At 38.8% G+C, this 21,276-nt stretch overlaps 1 protein-coding gene across 1 annotated transcript in view; it reads left to right on the forward strand.

Moving 5' to 3' along the window:
- LOC115793866 (semaphorin-7A) overlaps positions 1-8,370 on the forward strand; it is a 44,093-nt gene extending 35,723 nt beyond the window's left edge. The window contains exons 11-14 of the mRNA XM_030749023.1: positions 79-194; positions 3,867-4,039; positions 6,429-6,484; positions 7,933-8,370. Of these exons, the coding sequence (XP_030604883.1) occupies positions 79-194; positions 3,867-4,039; positions 6,429-6,484; positions 7,933-8,279 (692 nt within the window). The 3' untranslated portion in view covers positions 8,280-8,370. The remainder of the gene's footprint in view (positions 1-78; positions 195-3,866; positions 4,040-6,428; positions 6,485-7,932) is intronic.
- Positions 8,371-21,276: the final 12,906 nt, after the last annotated feature.

The following is a 21,276-nucleotide window of genomic DNA, read 5'->3' on the forward strand; positions in this document are numbered from 1 at the left end:
AAATGGCTTTTTGTATGCGATCTTTCCCTCCATCTGTCCACTCAATTTATGTCTTCTCCTTTGTTTTTGTTTTAACAGAACAAGGCAAAGTACTGAAAGTCATTCATACCAGCGAAGATGTCTTCATCATATCTCAATACTCTCTGTTTCGCAATGAGGGCCCTGTTCTAAACATGGCTATTGATCCGCAAAAGGTACGAGTAATAATGTTGATTAGTTTGGTAGAGTGTGATTTTTGCCTACATTTGTCTTAAATGTGCATTAGGACCTACCCATAATGCACCAGCCACTTCATTAGGTACACTTTGCCAGTAGTCATTTTCCACTTGTATGATATACAGTCCCCAGCATATATATATATATATATATATATATATATATATATATATATATATATATATATATATATATATATATATATATATATATATATATATATATATATATATATATATATATATATATATATGTATATGTATATATGTATATATGTATATATATATATATGTATATATGTATATATATATATATATATATATATATATATATATATATATATATATATATATATATATATATATATATATATATATATATATATATATATATATATATATATATATATATACATGTATATATATATATATATATATATGTATATATATATGTATATTAAGATTAAGATTAAGATAGTGTTTATTTGTCACATGCACAGTTATACACAGTACAATGCAAAGTGAAATGTATTTTGTACCTGCAACCATATATACACACACATATAAATAAGAAGAATAAAAATTTAAAAAAAAGTAATTCACACTATACACTATACTCTATATACTATACACTATACACACTTTTATAAATTATAATATTTACCTTGTGCAATAATAGTCCAGTTAGGGCTCAGAGTTGAGCAGACGGATGGCTTGTGGGTAAAAACTCTTCTTCAACCTTTCAGTCTTAGCCCTCAGGCAGCGGTAACGCCGGCCTGATGGGAGCAGGGAGAAGAGAGAGTGTCCGGGGTGGCTGGGCTGTTTTAGGATCTTCATGGCCCTCAGCCTGCACTGCTTGGTGTAAATGTCCTGCAGGTTGGGGAGGGTGGTTCTGATGGTCCGTTCAGCTGAACGAACCACCCTTTTTAGGGCCATGAAGTCCTGCTTGGTGCAGTTTCCCATCCAGGTGGTGATGCTCCCATGCATGATGCTCTCGATGGTGCAGGTGTAAAAGTTCCTGAGCACCTTGAGTGGGAGCTTGAAGTCTCTCAGCCGCCTGAGGAGGTAGAGACGCTGTCTGGCCTTCTTCACAGTGATGTTTATGTGATGAGTCCAGGACAGGTCCTGTGAGATGGTCACTCCCAGGTATTTGAAAGTGTCCACTCTTTCCACCTCAGCACCACTGATGACAAGTGGATGGTAGTCCCTCTGCTGCTTCCTGCTGAAGTCCACGATCAGTTCCTTTGTTTTGCTGACGTTGAGCAGGAGGTGGTTCTCCTGGCACCAGTTCTCCAGGCGGGAGACCTCTCTCCTGTAGGCTGTCTCCTCATTGTGAGAGATTAGTCCCACAACAGCAGTGTCGTCAGCAAACTTGATGATGACGCTGGACTCTGACGTGGCACTCATGGGTGTACAGTGAGTACAGCAGAGGGCTGAGCACACAGCCTTGGGGGGATCCAGTGTTGAGGGTGAGAGAGGATGAGGTGAGGTGACCCACTCGTACCACCTGTGGTCTGCTGGTCAGGAAGCTGTGAGCCCACCTGCACAGGGATGGGCCCAGGCCCAGGTCCAGCAGCTTAGAGACCAGCCTGGAGGGAACTATGGTGTTGAATGCTGAGCTGTAATCTACAAACAGCACTCTCACATAGTTCCCCTTACCAGTGTCTATGTGTGAAAGGGTCTTGTGGAGGAGGAAGGATATGGCGTCATCTGTGGATCTGTCTGGCCGGTATGCAAACTGTAGTGGGTCGAGGGTGGTGGGCAGTGAGGAGGTGATGAATGTCTTGATGAGTCTCTCAAAACACTTCATCACCACAGAGGTGAGTGCTATGGGCCTGAAGTCATTGGGGCTGCTGGGGTGTGGTTTCTTTGGGACAGGGACTATGATGGACTTTTTAAAGCAGGTGGGAATCACACACAGTTTCAGTGAGAGGTTGAATATCAGTGTAAACACAGGTGCCAGCTGGTCAGCGCAGGTCTTAAGGACACGTCCACTAATACCGTATATATATATATATATATATATATATATATATATATATATATATATATATATATATATATATATATATATATGTATATATGTATATGTGTGTGTGTGTGTGTATTTTAAACCTGTTTGCTCTTACTTGTGTACAGCACTTTGGCCAATGGTACTGATTTTAAAGTGCTTTATAAATCAAATTGAGTTGAGCTGAGAATCTAATCTTTCTCTGAAATGTCAGTTGATATCTTTTTTTTATTAGAATCGTGTTTAATGTACTTTACTCGACACCTTACTAGTACTAGTCTAGACTCCCTTGTTTGCCTTCAGACCTGCCTTATTTCTTTATGGCGTAGATTCAACAAGGAGCTGGAAACATTTCTGAGAAATTTTGGCCCACATTGACATGACATTGCAGATTTGTTGGCTCGATGCAAATCTCCCACTCCACTACATCCCAAAGGTGCTGTATGGGAGTGAGATCTGGTGACAGTGGAGGCCATTTGAATATAGTGAACTCATTGTTATGTTCAATAAACCACTCTGAATGATTTGAGCTTTGTGACATGGTGTATTATCCTGCTGGAAGTAGCCATTAGAAGATGGGTACATTGTGGTCATGCAGGGATGGACATGGTCAACATTTAAACAATGGTCAATTACTAGGCACTAATAAGCCTAAAGTGTGCCAAGAAAATAGCCCCTACATGTTACACCAGCAGCAGCAGCCTGAACCATTGATACAAGGCATGTTGTTTACACCAAACTCTGAGTCTATTATCCCAATGTTTCAACAGAGATCTGGACTCATCAGACTGGCAACATGTTTCCAGTCTTCTATTGTCCAATTTTGGTGACCCTATGTGAATTGTAGCCTCAATTTCCTGTTCTTAGCTGACAGGAATGGCACCCAGTGTGGTCTTATCTGCTTCAAGGTTCAACGTGATGTGCTTTCAGGGATGCTTTTCTACATCGGTTATAATCAGTGATAATTTGACTTGTTGTTGCCTTCCGATCAGCTCGAAGCAGTCTAGCCACTCTCCTCTGACCTCTGGCATCAACAAGGCATTTTTGCCAAGATAACTGGTGCTCACTGGATATTTTATGGGCCCTTCTGTATAAACCCTAGTGATGGTTTTGTAGGAAAATCTCAGTAGAGCAACAGTTTCTAAAATATTCAGACCAGCCCATCTCACGTGAACCATGCCATGTTCAAAGTAACTTAAATCATTCTGATGCTCAATTTAAACTTCAGCAGGGTGTCTTGATTCGGTCCACATGCTGAAACGCATTGAGCTGCTGCCATGTAATTGGTTAATTGGACATTTGTGTTGACAAACAGTTGAACAAGTGTACCTAATGAAGTGGTTGATGAAGATATTGCATATCTCATATTCACACTACAACTACTGCTGCCTCTGCTGCTACCAATTATACTAACAACAACATCAAAGCTACAATAATAAGAAATATTTAATTAATTAATATAATACTGTTAAATAGTCATTTGTTCATCTCATAAAATTCCACCATTTTGGGTATTAGTTTCACTGTCAATCAAGCTCATTACTTGCAATCATTCTGGTATAATAATAGCTCTATCTGCATTTATTGCTGTAATATTGACATTGTTGAATTCTCACTGTATTGCATATTCTCCTCCATAGGGACACCTGTATGTTGCTACAGCAATGGAGGTCCAGCGACTGCCTCTGGCTGACTGCAGTCGCTATGGCAGCACATGCAGAGAGTGCATCCTGTCCCGGGATCCTTACTGTGGCTGGGACAAGTCCAGGAGGAAGTGCATTGCCATCCCGCCTGGATACAATTCCACAACTGGGTATGATTAGATATGATGTTACTGCTGCAGAGCTATTGCCTGTTTTAAATGAGCAGACAGCAGGCTTTCATTTGCAATTTTAACCACATAGCATCACTTCCATCAGAAAAAAATAATTCCATATTTTCTGTCTTACAATCCTTTATCTTTAAAGCGGCTGTATAGACAAAGTAACTTCAGTTTAGGGCTGCATAAAACGATTATTTTAGTAATCGAGTATTCTATCGATTATTCCAGCGATTAATCGAGTAATCGGATAAGAAATACTTTTTTTTATTAACAGTTTATCTGCATATTTTAACTTCCGTAATGCAGTTTCTCGCCATGTGAACAAACAGCGGTGAATGGAGCAGCTACAAAGTTCTCTTTTCTTCACCTTAACACTTGCTGATCAGGTGCTTGATGAAGGACCTCCAGCTGTTTCACAGATTTAATGGTGGTTACTAAAAGAAAAAGCTGCTGTTTTGGACGCTGGAAAAACGTTTCCTTTTTCACTACTTGAGCTCACCGTCACAGCTTCGCCTCTTTGCGCTTGCGCAGTTAAAACCGCTGCCTGCTATGAGTGTTTTGAAAAACTAGTGGCTGCGGGAGCCATGGCGCATGTGTGAGTAATGGTGTAATGCTTTGTATTCACAAGCATTCTCGAAAATACGTTTCTACTGCAGGTCTATATTTAGTCACTAATAAGGGATTAAAGTATAAAAAATATTTTGAAGGAGCCCCTCGGTCCTGGGGGGCGGGCCTTCCGGTACCGAACCATCGCTAGTGCTAATGGCCCGCGCTCTAGCAAACCAGTTCTGGTAGCTACAGCTGAAGTAAAGACAAAAATAGCAGCTGAAATTCTCAGCGAGCACAACACACACAGACACACAGAGAGCAGTGGAGGCGTGGAAATGCATGTCAGCGACAGTTGCCACCCGTCCCGTAAAGTACGGAACCCCGCATGTTACGGAGCCGTATTCCACGGAGTCCCGTAACATACGGGGTTCTGTATTTTACGAGACAGGTGGCAACTCTAGTGATGATCCACTCTGTGTTAAAGGAAATCCATCGCAGCGACGGAGAGCTTTTTATGGGCTCGACACACGGGGAGCGACGTCGCTCGCTCTCCATTCATTTCCTATGGAGCTTGTGCGATGAGGCGACAATCGCTTGCCCTCCTCCAGCTAAGCGACCGGCGACATTCGTGCATGTGAAATTTCGAGCTCGTACACGTAGACGTGCACACGCGACCAGGCGACGCGACGCAACAAAGTTGGAAAATGTTCTACTTTTGTCGCTGTCGCGTGGCACTAAACCAATCAGCAAGAGTTTCATTGACTGACCAATGAGCGAAGAGTATGCTACACGCTGCAGTCTGCAACCACTTTCAGCAGGAAGGAAAGCATCGTTTTAGCTGTGTTTGACTTTCCTATATTATATGACACTTCACGCAGTGATTATCGAGTTAAACATAAAAGGCAGCCATATGAGAACGTGTTGGTGCAAGACTAACGTTAAACAGACGGATAGAGAGGACTTTTGTGCTAATATAGGATGAACGCGAGGTTGTCTTTTTCTTTTGTAGAGGAGACTTAACAGCAAGATTTCTGTCAGTTCCAATAAAATCTTCAGACTCCTCATCTTTATTGCCGTGTCTGACACGGACTGCTTTGAAAATGTCTAAATCCCTCCAGTTTCATAACCAATCACATTTCTTGGAGACGAGTGACGTAAGAGCGCGATTCGCAAAGCTGCCGTCGCTATCGCGTCCCGTGTGTTCGGTTTCACCCCAGTGGCGATGCGACCCATTCGTCGCTGTCGTTTGTCGCTCACCGTGTGTCGAGCCCATTAGAATGTGTGCTTGTGTATACGTGAGTGATTCACACTCCAGTCCAGTAGGTGGCGGTAATGCAGTTCTATGTTGGTTTGCCAGCCCCCAATAAACCCACAAAAAAACGTCAGCACTAATGCTGCTAATGCTAGTGAGGAGCGCCGCTTACACCGAGACAGCTGAGCGCTGCAGAGTTTAAAGGAAGCATCGACACAGTAAATTTGTGTCGATAAATTTTTAGAATCGATTTAATCGAGTTAATCGATGAATCGTTGCAGCCCTACTTCAGTTTATAGAAAAAAAATGACAGTCTACAAAGATGCATGTTACTGCGAATGACTATAAGGTACCCTTGGTTTAATACATGTATATTTCCAGTTTAAAAAAAATCTTAAAGTTAATTGTGTCAATTAATATGCCTTTAACCCCTTTATCCTTCCTCCCCCACACTGTGGAGTCATTTGTGGAGTTATTTGTCTCTGCATGTTTTAATTTGTAACTATATGTTGATGCAATGGCTCATAAGCCATGTGTGGCACTAATAAGTAATTTGTCCTCTCTATTATTTTCCAACAGAGGTATTATTCAGAATTTGGACCATTCGAACTCCTCAGTTTGCGGCGAAGCTGCTGGTGAGTCCTTATCAACTTGCTCCCATATTCTCTGTATCTTAATTAAACCAAAATAGGAACCTTTCTAAGCAGCTACAGTAAAAAGATGATTATCATATAATTGAGCATTCTCCAAAAACCCAGAGGGAGAGATTTTTTTTTTTTTTTTTTTTTTTTTTTTTTTTTTTTACATATTATGGCTTGCCCTGTTTCAGAGTTCAAACCCAGTTATGAACTCTGAAAATGATGGCAGTTAGTCTCTGAAGAGAAGGCTATCTATGCAAGTGATCCGATTTTAACATTGCATTCATTCCAAGTTGTGCCACTGGTGCCAAATGACCTGCCTGCAGATACAGTGAGAAGTTGATATATTTTCTCAAAAACACAGTGCACAGAGAGTGTAACCCTAAACCCACTGAGAGGCAAATGTTTAAAATCTTTAGACTGATATTGGGATTAACCCAATAAACACCAATGATGCAAAGCAGTGCAAAATTTCATATGTCGCTTGCCAAGCTTTTTAGCCTCAAAGGAATACTATTTACAGTGATAATATTAAAATATTCACAATTCACTTCTTTATTTTGGTCTTACCTTCTTGTTTTGATACAAGTCAACAGAAATAAAAATAAAATTTACACCATATTCTGAATGTGCCCATCAATCTTTCATTTTGTTTTTCTAATATAACCTCTCAGTCCATAGCATTGTTAATTATATGCTATCCAAGATAAGTATCCAAACTCTGGTTAGCAGTACTTACATTCACATCAGTTGTTTAAACCCAGCTAAATCTGATTTCCCACCAGTGGCTGTTTGACATTATGTGGGTAGCGTAAACTCTCTGGTATTTTCCAGTAGTTAGTGTGGCTGTCTTTGTCACATTTAATGAATATAATGTTTAATTCAAGATTTGTTGATTTTGATTTCTATTCATCCAGTTGCCTCCTCTCTTCATGTTCCAGTTCTTATTTTTATTCCAACTGAGTGAGAAACCAAAAGAAACTCAACAAATATAATCACCCACACTTCATCACAACTTTCCCAAACTTTCCAAAGTTGTGATTGGATTAACCCACCAGGGGCCTCAGTGCAAAAATGATCTGTGGGTTCATTTTGAATGCTTGTGGAGACAGGTAATAATGTAGAATTTGCCTTTGGGGCTGCTAATTTAAGTTAATATTGTACTTTAGTGGAAAATATTCCCAAACAAATTTTGACTTAATTTTAATAAACATAAACAAACATAAAACATAACAAAACATAACAAAAATGCAGACTTGTGATATTGGGCCCTAAACATCTGGAATTTGTCTGCTTTATTATTATTATTATTATTATTATTATTATATAAGCTGAGCTTTGTGTGGTTTGAGTTATCTGGTGTTCACAGAGAGACCTTCAATCAGCATTTACAGCTGTAATGTGAAACTGTGAATTACAAATTCCTCATTTCTCTCTCCCGACAGCTCTGAAGCTGCGTCGAACGTCCCCTAGAGAGGTTTTAGTGCAGTATAACACCTCAGTCTTTCTCCCTTGCCCTGTGCACTCCTTCCATGCCACTTATCGCTGGGAGAAGGACAACTGCAATCAGAATTACCCCTGCATCTTTTCTGGAGACTTCTGTGTCCTGGGGCCGGTCGTTGACACACCCCTAAAGGAAGGTGTCTTTCGCTGCATGGCCACTGAAGATGGATTCAAGGTGGAGGTTATTTCCTTCAGGCTGGTAAACGACGGCAGGCTCCTGGCTGCCTCCCTTGCCTTCACCTTGGGGCCATCGCTCCTGCTCGCTGTGGCTACCCTGTGGCTTCATTAACTGCAGCTAACACTAATGCTAACTCCTCATCCTTACTGGCTCCCAATGACAGGAAAGACAAGGAGCCATTGCTCAGAGATGAGGTTCGCAGAGCATTAACGTACACGGTTGCGTTGTACAGTGGCAATTTGCCTTTTTCTATTTTGGTTTTTTGAGTGGGTCCAGAAAGTATCAGTGATTAAGGGGTTATTCTATATTTTTTAGAATGAAACAAAATATCTTCAGCTTAAAACTGGAAAATGGATACAATGCCACTTAAATTAAAGTGATTAGGAGTTAGTGTCCATGAACTGACATGTTTTGCAAGCTTAAACTTAATTCAACCATATCTAGGTGCTTTGCGAACCTTTCCTCTCTGACAAAAAAGATAAACATATCTTATAAGTTTGGCAAAAAAACCCACCAATACCAGGCCAATTCTTTTTACCATTTCTCTACTTATTTTGAAATCGATTGATTGTGCTTATTTGTGAAAATGTAAACCTTTAATACCGCTCTTACATTTAATCATTCATCTCATTAAACTTCCATCGGTATAGCTCATTAGTACTTAGAAAAATGTCTGGTATTGAGATTTCAAAAGCCTTAACACTTCTGGGACATAAACTCCTAAGCACAATTTTGCAGTTGAGGCAGAATACTGCAGACTCAGCTGGACTTGGCTCTATAATTAGTGCAGCTGAGTCTAGCAGCATTGCTGGGAGGAAGTGTCAGCTTTTTGACAGGAAGTAGGCGGGTGAGCAAGAGCTCATCCTGGAACATCACTGTGTCTCTGCACCTCCTCCTCTGACAAAGCAGTTTCTTACATGTTTTTAGAAGATATTATCAGACATTATTATTATGCCTTGTTCACAGCTTTGTCCGCTGTTTTATTTTCTTTTTTTATGCCCTCAACATCAGAATGTGATAAATATCACAACATTACTTGCAACCCCTGTGGGAAAAAGTTACTTTGTGAGGAATAAGGAGCAAACTGCCATCACAAGTTTTTAACACAAAATTCTTAAAAATATAACTGTTCAATGAATATGTTTATCTCTGTCAATCTACATGAACACCTAAAATCTGCGTGCAAGTTATGTTAAACGACAGCAATCATTTTTGCTACTTCTGGGTGTGCTGTCTGGAGGTCCTTCATCTAAAAATCCACATCCATCAGGTTTTGGGGGAACAGAGCTGTTTGCTCTAAAAAACCAGCTAATGTGCTGTAAATGATAAATTCTGCTCAGCATTCCATAAAGATGTGAACAAGGTGTTACAGTATTGCAATGTCAAAAATAACATACTTACATCATCACGAGGCAGATGAAGCTAAACAGAATGCATAGAAGAGTTGCATTCAGCAGTTTTTCAGCAGAAAAAAAAAAGGCTTGTACTTAGATGTGTGATATATGTTCTATATTTTATTGTTCTGCAAATGCTGATTTCTACCATTGCTGCCTACATATGTGACAATTTGTCTTGATGGTTTGGGTTTTTATGCCATAGTTAGAATGTGATATGTGACCAGTGACTGCTTTGTCTCCTTCCAGGGGGCATCAGAGCAAACAGACAAGAAAACTGTTATTTTTCCATACTTGTATGCTGTGAAACAAAAGGCTTGACATATTCCAAAAATATCCTTCACTAATGTACAGCAGCAACCACAACCAGGGGTGAGAACAATGGGCTTAGGATTAAACACTTCACTAGAAACGCACCTGGAGCATCATCTTTTAATTTTTATCTGATAAACATTGGGGGGAAAAAATTATGAGAAAAACAAAATTAAAGCCAAAATGAAAAAAAAAAGAATGATTTGTTAATATAGCTGAGGTTGAGCAGTACTAAAGTGCCAAAAACTATGCCCAACCTTATGAATACTGATCAGCTGACTAAAGAAGTAGAGTAGAAGAGTTGTGTGGTGATGAATTATGCAGTGGATTAGCATGTCCTCCAGAGCTTTGAGAATTATCATTCACTAATGGTACATAAATCTAGCCATGCCGAGCTTTCCACAGTGGCAGAAATGTCATTAATAGCTAATTAGACAATAGGGTTGGCTTGTCATGTGCTGTATTAAAGAACTTATTTTACACCATGAGGGATAGGGCCAGCAGGCATGTTCCCAAATGTGAAAATTGTGAGATCGTTTTACATTTCTCACTCTACTTGGTTGTGTGTTGCTGTTTGAGGATCTGCTTTTTTCATGCATTGCACTGATGCAGCCTATTGACTGTGCCAAAAAAGAAAAAAAAAAAACAAAGCTGTGTTGAGCCTCATCCGCCTGGCATTTAGCGCTTCCTCGTATGCTTATTTGCAAAATCCCTTGCTTCATACCTTGCATAATATTTTGTGTCAGACAAACCCTGAGCACATGTACAACATCGGTCTTCCTCTCAACCAAACTCACAAACACAGATATACTGCAGGTCTAACATGCATATTAAATGTCTTTGTGTCTCTGTGTCATCACCAGGCTGAGAAATTAACAGCTGGTATACAGTCGGTAGAGGCTGTTGACAACTATGATCTCGCCAAAGACTTTTGGCAGCGTACAAAGATGTGCTAAAGTCATTTCCTGAATATCTTTCTCTATACTCCGACTACTAAGTACTGTATGTGCTGATGTGATTTCATCCAGAAAGCTGGGCACTTTGAGAAGAGTGGCCTATTCTGTCCAGTTCTAACAAGCCAAATGCGCCTGATATCACAAGCTTCTTCACTGTGCCCCTCGTCCATACTATGTACTTACTGAAACCAACAGAAAAACAATAGCATTGGTCATTTGTTCCAGTGCTTAAAATAATCAGTTATTGCTCAAATTTCAAATTTACTTACCTCTTGTGGATAATTGCTGTCCGTTATAAGTAGCATAGATGGGCGTAGCATGACATTGCTACTACAGCAAAATCTGTGAGATAGGAACTTTGGGACATTTTTGGATGGCATGTCATATTGAGACTGGTGGCCATCATCTATAACCAAATGAAAGTTGGTTAATTTTACCATGACTGTGAAGATTTGGGGTGGCATGTCAATTTTGGAGCTGTCATATAGATGAGTTTGGAAGATGTTATGAGTGGAAATATCAGAAATTTAAGAAAAGTCTTCTTAGTGAAGACTGGTGTATGTGTGACTGCTAACTATTTTATTTTAGAGTAACAACTACTTTGTTACATTTATTCTTTTGTTCATATCGTTGTAGTCAGGTGCAAACCTTGTAAACAAGCTTTTTATCCAGCAGTGATTTTTGTCCTGTTAGCTTGTTAGGTACATTGTAACAACAGCTATCAAATGAACTTACTCAAAAATAAGGACAATACTTAAGTAGATACATTTGCAGTAGTTACTTACAAAACCTCTGACTTCTTCTGACAGCTATTGAGACAACATAGGAATTCAGTATACCTAATCATTACGTCATAGAATAGCATACGATGATACAAAGTCTAAACTCATGGATGTTGACACCACTACTAAGTTCAAGTTTGAGAGATTTTAACTCACTCATTCGCATTATTTTTGTCAGTTTTCTAGGACATACTGCACTGGACAAGCGTATGCTATAGTATGGATTTGGGACACCTGGTTCATTTACTTACCAGGAGTGATTACCCTGTGACAGTGTGTTAAATATGGTTAGTGATTAGTTGTTCAGTAGAGCTGATTTACCCTCTCCAGGCCTCCTTCATTCAAATATCAACAATGAAGGTTATATAGCATTTAAACCCTATGTGCTAGCTTTTGATGACATCTGCAATTCATTCAAGGTCTTTTTTAAAATATGGATAAACATACAAATGCTACGTTGAAATTAGGTTATTGCTCACTCACAACTGTCATTGGAGCCAGTTTGATAAAGGCTAATCTCCTTCAAATCAAGTACATTTTTGGTTAGATCATGCTGTTTGCTGTAAATGAGTGAGGCGGGTGGCTGTTCTGTCTGCTCTGGGGTTTTGAGTGTACTGTACTGTACATGATGTGCGCCCACGATTCTGTGTCTTGATATATCTAATTTTAAAAGTAACATGCCAAACTCTATTATATAAAAAAAAGAGATTTTTATTGGTGCCATGCCAGTCTACATGATTCCATCTCATAACATGTATTTTTAAATAAATGATATCTATAGTGCAATAGATATTCATGTAACAAATCCATATTTGACATGTGTTTCCCTGGACATGTGTGGTGAACATTAATAAAATATGAGTATAAATAAATGATGTATTGTCTTTATTCCAAAGCAATAAGAAACAATTATATAAATAATTATTTTTTACTCATATTCTATACATTAGAGGCTTTTTATGAAGTTATCCCTTATCTGTTCGTGAAGGCTTACAAAGGTCTTAATTGATAAATGCAACCTTAAATTGATATTTGATTGTTTATACAGGATTTCACACATCTGCACAAAAAGTTTGACACTATTTTGGATTTACCTGTCAAGAGGAGCACATATTGGTCTGTTGGTCAATATTTGGCATACTGACAAGAGTATTACAAAGGCTTTACAGCTAGTAAAGTGTCTAAAAATCCCTAAAAAGATTAATAAAAACCAGTCTATAGTGTTTAGTTCCTTGTTTGTTGTGTCTGCATGCCATTTTACCTTTTAAAGGCTGCTCCTCCTTAAATCAACAAAAAAAGCATGCATGTCAAACCTGTCCTCATGCAATAATCAGCTCTGAAATAGGTCAGTTCTGCTGCAAAGACTTGGTTTATTGTGTTCATGTTGGCTGGCATTTAAGTAAGTCAGAAAGGCAGACAGGTGAAGCATTTGGCTGAAAAGAGAACAGGGGCTTTGTTTTGATTCCTTATAATCTCATTTTCTTAGTAGGCTATTACGTGAAATAAAGGTCAGTGGTGGTGCAGTGATGTGCTGAATTTAACACCTTGGCTTTTGCATGATAGACACATAATTTTCATTATTTCCCATTTAGATTTTGGGTGGAATAATAATTTGAACTGCAAATTTCAGAATCAATTTTTTTGAAAAGCAACAATATAGATACATTTTCTATCATTATTCAATCAATTATGAATTATCCAATAAAATTCAATTCATATAGTGCCAAATCACAATAGCAGTTACCTCAAGGCACTTTATATTGTAAGGTAAAAACCCTACAATAATACAGAGAAAACCCAGACAATCAGATGACCCTCTATGAGCAATGACTTGGCAACAGCGGGAATGAAAACCTCCCTTTTAACAGGAAGAAACCTCCAGCAGTCATCTGCTGCAACTGGTTGGGGGTGAGGGGAGGAAGACAGGACAAAAGACACCGTGGAAGAGAGCCAGAGATTAATAAAAACAATGCAGAGTGGGGTATAAACACATAGAGAATGAAAAGGGGTGAATAAAGAAGAGACACTCTTCTTCATCATGGGATGCTCCCAGCAGCCGAGGCCTATTGCAGGATAACTAAATGAGGGTTCAGGGTCACCTGATCTAGCCCTAACTATAACCTTTGAGGTCTTTAAGATAAGATGGGGCCTGATTATTCAAGACCTTGTATGTGAGGAAGGATTTTAATTTTACTCTAGATTTAACAGGGAGCCAATGAAGAGAAGTCAATATGGGAGAAATCTGCTCTCTCTTTCTAGTCCCTGTCAGTACTCTAGCTGCAGCATTTTGGATCAGCTGAATGTTTTTCAGGAAGTTTTTGGGACAACTAATAACAATGCATTACAGTAATCCAGCCTAGAAGTCAGAAATGCATGAACTAGTTTTTCAACGTCATTCTGAGATGTTTCTAATTTTAGAAATATTGCGCAAATGAAAGAAAGAAGTCCTACATACTTTGCCATCCACAATAAGTATCTAGTCGGACACCATGCGTCTATAATTTTTAGGACAGAGTAGAATAACTTAAGTTTTATTTGAATTTAGAATTTCCCTAGCTTTATGAAGAGCATTTTTATAGAGCATCAAACTCTTTTTCCAGGCTAAATGAAGCTCTTCTAAATTAGCGAGAGGCCATTTCCTTTATTTTTCAGGGGCACCACAGGATCCAGTCATACACAGTGAGGATGTAAAACAGCTGACAAGATAATCAGCCTCTATGGGAGCAAAGTTTAAGTAACTGCTCTGCAATTTGTTGGCACATGGCATTGAAGATAACAGTAGAGGAATTATATCCTTAAAGTTAGTTACAGCACTTTCAGAAAGATATCTACTGTAATGAAATTTATTCCCAACTGCTGTGTAATCCATTATTGCAAATTTAAATGTTAAATGATCAGAAAAAAGAGGTTTCAGGGAATACTGTTAAATGTTCAGATGTCAGAACAAGATCCAGAGTGTGATTAAAGTGGTGGGTCGACTCATTTACATTTTGAGAGAAGCCAGTTGAGACTAGTAATCGATTAAATGCAGTGTTGAGGCTGTCATTTTCAGCATTTACAAGAATGTTAAAATCACAAACCATAATCATTTTATCTGAAGTGAGCATTAAATCAGATAAAAAGTATGAGAAATCAGACAGAAACTTTGAGAAGGGCCAGGTGGACGATAGATAACAACAAATAAAACTGTTTTTTGAGTTTTCCAGTTAGGTTGGACAAGGCTAAAGTACGAATCGGGGGTGTTGATTCATTTTAACTAACATATTCATCCTGCTGTAACCAGGTCTCTGTAAGGCAGAATAAATCCAGAATAAATTATCCAGTCATTTGCTAAAAGGGACTTAGAAGAGAGAGACATAATGTCATTTATTGTAGTCACATTTATTATACCTGTAGCTCCATACTTGATCTAAGTCAATAGAGTATGAAAAAAATCCAGCTGAGCTAAAAAAATATTAAATGAGTTCATAAATGCAGTACCGAACAAATATTCACCAAAGAGAAACAATTCTCACTGAAGGCCAGCAATGACAAAACCTGAACACATCATTCTCTGATAAGCTGCAATCATTAAAGAAACAGCAATACTAATAAAATCCCTACATAAAAGGCAAAAATTAAATTTTGATAATCAGTAATCTTACTCCTATGGCCAGAGTTAACTTTCAATCAAAAATTAGGCCAGCAGAGAAGCTGTGAGCTTTGCATCACAAACAAATCCAAATTGCTTATGAAATGTGCATCATGACTGACTTCAAACCATCACAGCTGACAGAAAGCTTAGGAAAACCTGTGACTAAGCACAGACTCAGTGAGCTGAACAGCCAGACAGTGCTACAGTTGGTAGTATACACTGAGAGCAAAAACAGAGCTGAATCACAGTCTCTCTGAAACCTCTGGAAAATGTCTGCAATCAGATGATTCATGCCATAAAACAGAAGGTATTACAATGAAAGCAAATGAGTCAGTATACAGCAGTGACCTTGTAAAAAAAAAAGAGAGAGAAAGTACAGTACCTGAACAAAGCTATTAAAAAATAATAATGATAATAAATAGCTGACTAATGGCAGCCACTTATGGAAGTACCTTTCCACTCCCTGAAATACTAATGTCAAACCAGTTGTCAAACTCCTTTAAGGCCCCGTTTACACGACACCGTTTTGATGTGTTTCAGCCTTCTGTTTACACAGTAGCGTTTCAGAAACGATCTGCGTTTACAAGGTGACACGTGAAACGATGAAAACGATGTAGTTCCCATGCCAGGCCACAAGTTGGCGTTGTTTTTTTTTCTTTGCACAGCTTGTTTACGGAAGAAGCGCATGCGTGGAGGGACACAGTAGGAAGCGCGGCCAATTGTTCATTACTTACAAAACGGCCAACGTGAGAGGTTTTGTGTGGACTGATGATGATGTTGGATCGCTGCTGCACAAAACGCTGAATTACAAAATAGTAAAAACACAAGAAAAGCACAAGAAGCACTCGTGAATCCGCGAGTACTATTTATCAATGTGCGCATGCGCAAAAACCTGTGGCCGTCGCAACCATAGTGCGCATGTGCGAGTCCCCCATTTTCAAATCACCCCGGTTTCAAGCATTTACACGAGAACGCAAGCCGGTGCGTTTCTGAAACGCTCCACTCTGGACCCCGTTTCCGAAACACATTGTTTTTCCTCCGTTGTCGTGTAAACGGGAGGCCGAAACGCATCAAAACGATGCCGTTTTCATTTTTGAAACGGCATCGTGTAAACGGGGCCTAAGTCACACTTGCAACAGAATGGCTCAAATATGGCTCATTATCAGTCAGTTGATCAATCAGCTCATTATTCTGGTCCAGAGAGAAATAATGTTTGATGGACTGCAATAAAAAAATTTTTACAGACATTTACCCTCCATAAAGGAATTCTGCTATTGACACTGATTATCTAACTTTCCACTGTGGCATTCCCTTTGTGAGTCTCAGCAGTTATTGGATAGACTGCCATCAAATTTAGTAGGAATTCCCTGGTGAATGCTTTGTAATGACTCAAATGCCTGTACTAGAACACAGCTTCACAGAACACAATTTACCACTGACAATAAACTTATAATAAATATTTACAACTTTAAAACAATAAATTCTAATATTTATGATACTCCTGCACCAAAACTTCACTTATATATATGAAATATTAACTGAGCATGGGTTTAATGGAGTGAACCGAAGACCCTTTAAGGCAGCCTTCAGGGCACACATTTGAGTTTAGCATTAAAATTGTCCATGCATAGCCAAATTCTCAGAGCTATTCTTTTTAAAATGAATGTAAACAGCACTTGAGATTAAATGGTGCTGTTCCACAGGTCAGTCATTAACTTAACTTTATACTTGAGAACAAACAGGTGCTTTCATCAACAGTCAAGAATATGAGTTGCTGTCTTCCAGAAACTAGCACAAATAGCCATTAAATAAAACCTGTCTGTTATGGTCTACAGTACCTTCCTGAGGTCCACCTGTTTGTTCTTCTCCCTTTTTCTTCCCCTTTCCCCAGTTCTTCCTGTTTCTTCCTATTCTTACCTTTGGCATGTAAGTGAGCAGGTTCATGCCACCTTGCTAGATCCCTCTGAGGTGTGGCCGCATACCAGTCTCAGCTGGGTTTCTGACAGGTGCACCTGTTCTCCATCAGCTCACCAGTTTGCAGTATATTTAAGCACTGGTCATGTCATTCATTTTTTGCTGCTACTGCCGTGTTAGTGGTAAAAATATTTCATGCTTTGTGACTGAATTAGTAAAATTATTCCCAGTACTTACTTCATCTTGTCCTGCCCTGTTTCACTTTTACCCATTGTGTCAGTCAGTCAGTATCCACCAGAAGTGGCAAAAGTACTGACATTCTGTACTTAAGTAGAAGTACAAGTACTTGTGTTAAAAAATACTTTGGTAAAAGTTGAAGTACTAGTTCAACTTCTTTACTTAAGTAAAAGTACAAAAGTACAGGCTCTGAAATGTACTCAAAGTAAGAAAGTAAAAGTAGCTCTTTGGAGGACGTTTCTAACAACTATTTTTGTGTAACGCAAATCATTCTATATTATTGTATAATATATTCTATATTATTGTATATTATTGTAATAATATAAAATAATACATGATACATACATGAGAATGTAATACATGAGAATACAAATGTTATTCCAATCTAAATTTTAATCCTAATGAATGCACTCAGCTTGAATCTGTTCTGTAGGACACAAACTGTGAAAGGGAATTTAAACACAGCTCTGTTCTCTGTGTCCTCCATAGTAGAGGGTGACTGTGCCTCCACCTAAACACCAACATGAGGATACTCAGGGGTTACAGTGGGATTCAGAAGGTGGAGGAACCCTAAGATCAGCTGTAGTGGCTCTGCATGGGGAGAAGAATCACAGCTTTCTATTGTAGCTGCAGTAAATGATGTTGGTGTGCAGGCTGTGATCAGCTGACCTGCTGCTCTCTCCTTCCTCTTTCTTACATCTTTGGAAATACAGCAGCTCTTCTTTTAGCTGGCAGACACACTGTGTGACAAACTGCACACACTTTGTGTGTTTGCTGATATTTGTTGAGCATTTAAAAACGTTGCATTTACCTGCCACATGTTACTCCCTTTATGCTCGCTCCTCTTCAGTATGTCCCGCGAGCACAACTTATGGACTCGGTCCGGCCCGCTGTAACCCCTGATTATAGCGCTATAAATGATACATTAATTATGTGGGTTTGCGTATTTAATCCCTTTGTACCCTTACTGGGGTTAGGTTAATTGGCTATTCTAAATTGCCCATAGGTGTGAATGAGAGTGTGAATGTGAGTGTGAAAGGTTGTTCGTCTCTCTGTGTTGGCCCTGTGACAGGCTGGCGACCTGTCCAGGGTGTACCCTGCCTCTCGCCCTATGACAGCTGGGATAGGCTCCAGCCCCCCCGCGACCCTGAACAGGATAGGCGGAAATGAATGGATGGATGGATGGATGGATGGATGGATGTACCCGATAAGCCCCGGGGATGGAGGATACATCAGTACGATTATTCCTCCGTTTAGGCTCAGATCGTTTGATGTCACTGACCGGAAATTCAAACTTCTCTTAGACGTGTTAAAAAGTAACGAGTCTGTTTGAAAATGTAAGAAGTAGAAAGTACAGATACTTGTGTAAAAATGTAGGGAGTAAAAGTAAAAAGTACTCAGAAAAATAAATACTCAAGTAAAGTACAGATACCTGAAAAATCTACTTAAGTACAGTAACGAAGTATTTGTACTTCGTTACTTCCCACCTTTGGTATCCACCCAGCCATCTCTCTCCATTTTCCACTGAAAAAGGAAAAAACTCTCCCTGGAATACATTCCCTGCCTTCTCCCATAAAACCCTGCCTTTCTGGCGATATCACCAACCTGCTCACTCCCCACCATTCCTCCCTAATTTCCTGCATTTCCTGCATTCCACACAAACCCCATTCATTCCTTCACAGATGTTATCTGTGATATAAAACCTGTGAACGTATTCTTATGTTGTGTCAGCTTTGGGGTCCACCAGTACATTATGGCACTGTTCTTTCATTCAAGTTAGCTGTGTACATCCATTCTTTGACTGGAGTGTCTATTTACAAAAACATATTCAGAGAAACCAACCACATGTTAGTCTTATTAGTGACTGTGTTCTCATAAATACAAACAGAAAAAAAACCCCACAGAATTATTTTTTACTCACTATGAAAACTGCTGATAGTATTTTCTTTATATTATGCTTAAACCGGACTAGTAATCAGAGATTTGGTCCAAGAGAGTTCATGTGTTTTTCCACCTCTTGCCTCACACAAAATCTTCTGGTATTTAAGTAAACAATACAATTCTTGGGTTAAAATGATTCTGGAAGAAGTGCATTACACATGAAGAAATGCACTTGGCTCATAGTTAGTTTCTCTTTGCACTGCCTTGCTGTGAACTACAGTTTCTAACTGCAGTGTGAACTAAGTGCACTAAGGTTACAAGTGTTCAGAATGTTCAGCTATACGTGGTCTTTGTATGCTTATGGTGCTTACTAATAAATATACTTGAAAATTTTGGTCATAGTTAGGGAAAACATAACAGCTTTTTACTGTAAAAAATACAAATAAATAGAAATAACACTGCAGTAAAGTCTAAGTATAGCTGTTAGTTTGCCATTGTATTATTATTTTTGTGTTCCTGCTGTAACGTCTGAAAACAATTTAGTAGTCTAGTCCTTATGCATTCACATACACCAACACATGCACCATCATATGTGACCCAATCTGGCAAATAACATATGAATCAGGGCTTTATTATGGGTCATTTCTGCTTTTTTCTTTTGCAATTACATATATTTTTACACAGTTCCCTATTTTCAGAGGCTCAAACATAATTGGATATCTGACTGAGAAGCAGTCTCCATGCCAGGTGAGGCCTGTTTCCACTTTTATTTCACCACAAAATAAGCAGATAAAAGAGTTGAACTTACATTTGGTACCTGTTGTTGGATTTAAAATGCACTGTGCTGTCTACAAAGGCAAAACTGCAAAAATTGTGCCACTGTCCAAATGATTATGGACCTGGCTATATGTAGGTTTGCGCAGTAGCTTGCTGTTAATATTTTTTTCTCTTAAATGCAGTTTACAGTATTTAACTGCATTCACAAAAATACAGTTTATAACTTCAAAAATTTTGTGTATTTTCCCAATAGTTTGTTACAGTTTGTTAAAGAAGCTTAAACTGGTTATGTAGAGGCAAAATCTCACTACTTTTGTTGGGGTTCAAAAGTGTATAGGAAATTATAAGATACCTAATAAAATATACAAATGAACAAGACAACAACACTGTAAGACTCACGGTGCAAAAACAAACTGACATTCCAACTTTCAGCAGATTATGTTCGTTGATCTGTCTAACTGCTCAGGTTGTTTTTGGCAGAGGTGTGCACTCAAACTTGGAACGGCACAAACATTTTCATAATTTTGGCAAGTCTTACAATAAAGGATTTAAACAGTACTCTGGGCTAGATCATTTGATCTGAGTCTGAACCAGGGTTTTGTATTTTACATTATAGTTTAGTTTTAGTTAGTTTTTACTTTTTTTCTCTAATTCAGTTAGTTTTAATTAGTTTTCAGAGTGGTTTTGCTCGTTTTTATTAGTTTTTATTTTTGGTTTTATGCTTAGTTTTAGTTAGTTTCAGTATTAGTTTTAGTATTTTCATACTTAATCAGGTACCCTTTAAAGATACCCTTTAAAGAAATATATTCAGCAACAACTGTTCACAGACAGCAGAACTACATGCTAAATGTGTGTAATATTAAGGACACACATGAACATCAACAGGGAGAAACTGCTAACAATATGAACTCCAAAACTCGATAAATTCTACAATAAACACCCAATAAAGTTCAGCCTCAGTGCAGCAGATTAATAACAGCTACATGTGGTGTTTGACAAAAACAAACTCTTTGAAGGAGTCAAAGCTCAAATCCAGCTGCATCCTGATGTTCTCTCCACCTGAAGCTGCTTCTGTTTTGGAGCTAGCTTGGTTAGATGCTCGCTGATTAGACTTGCAGGGTCTTTGCGGCCTATGCAGCCTACGGAAGTGTCCGACCTCATGTCCGCATTTATGCATGTATAGCTGTGTTAATTACCTTGTGGTTGTGTGCTGGGGTTTTT

Source organism: Archocentrus centrarchus, chromosome 16 (assembly GCF_007364275.1).
Source record: "Archocentrus centrarchus isolate MPI-CPG fArcCen1 chromosome 16, fArcCen1, whole genome shotgun sequence".
In the NCBI taxonomy this organism is placed as follows: domain Eukaryota; kingdom Metazoa; phylum Chordata; class Actinopteri; order Cichliformes; family Cichlidae; genus Archocentrus; species Archocentrus centrarchus.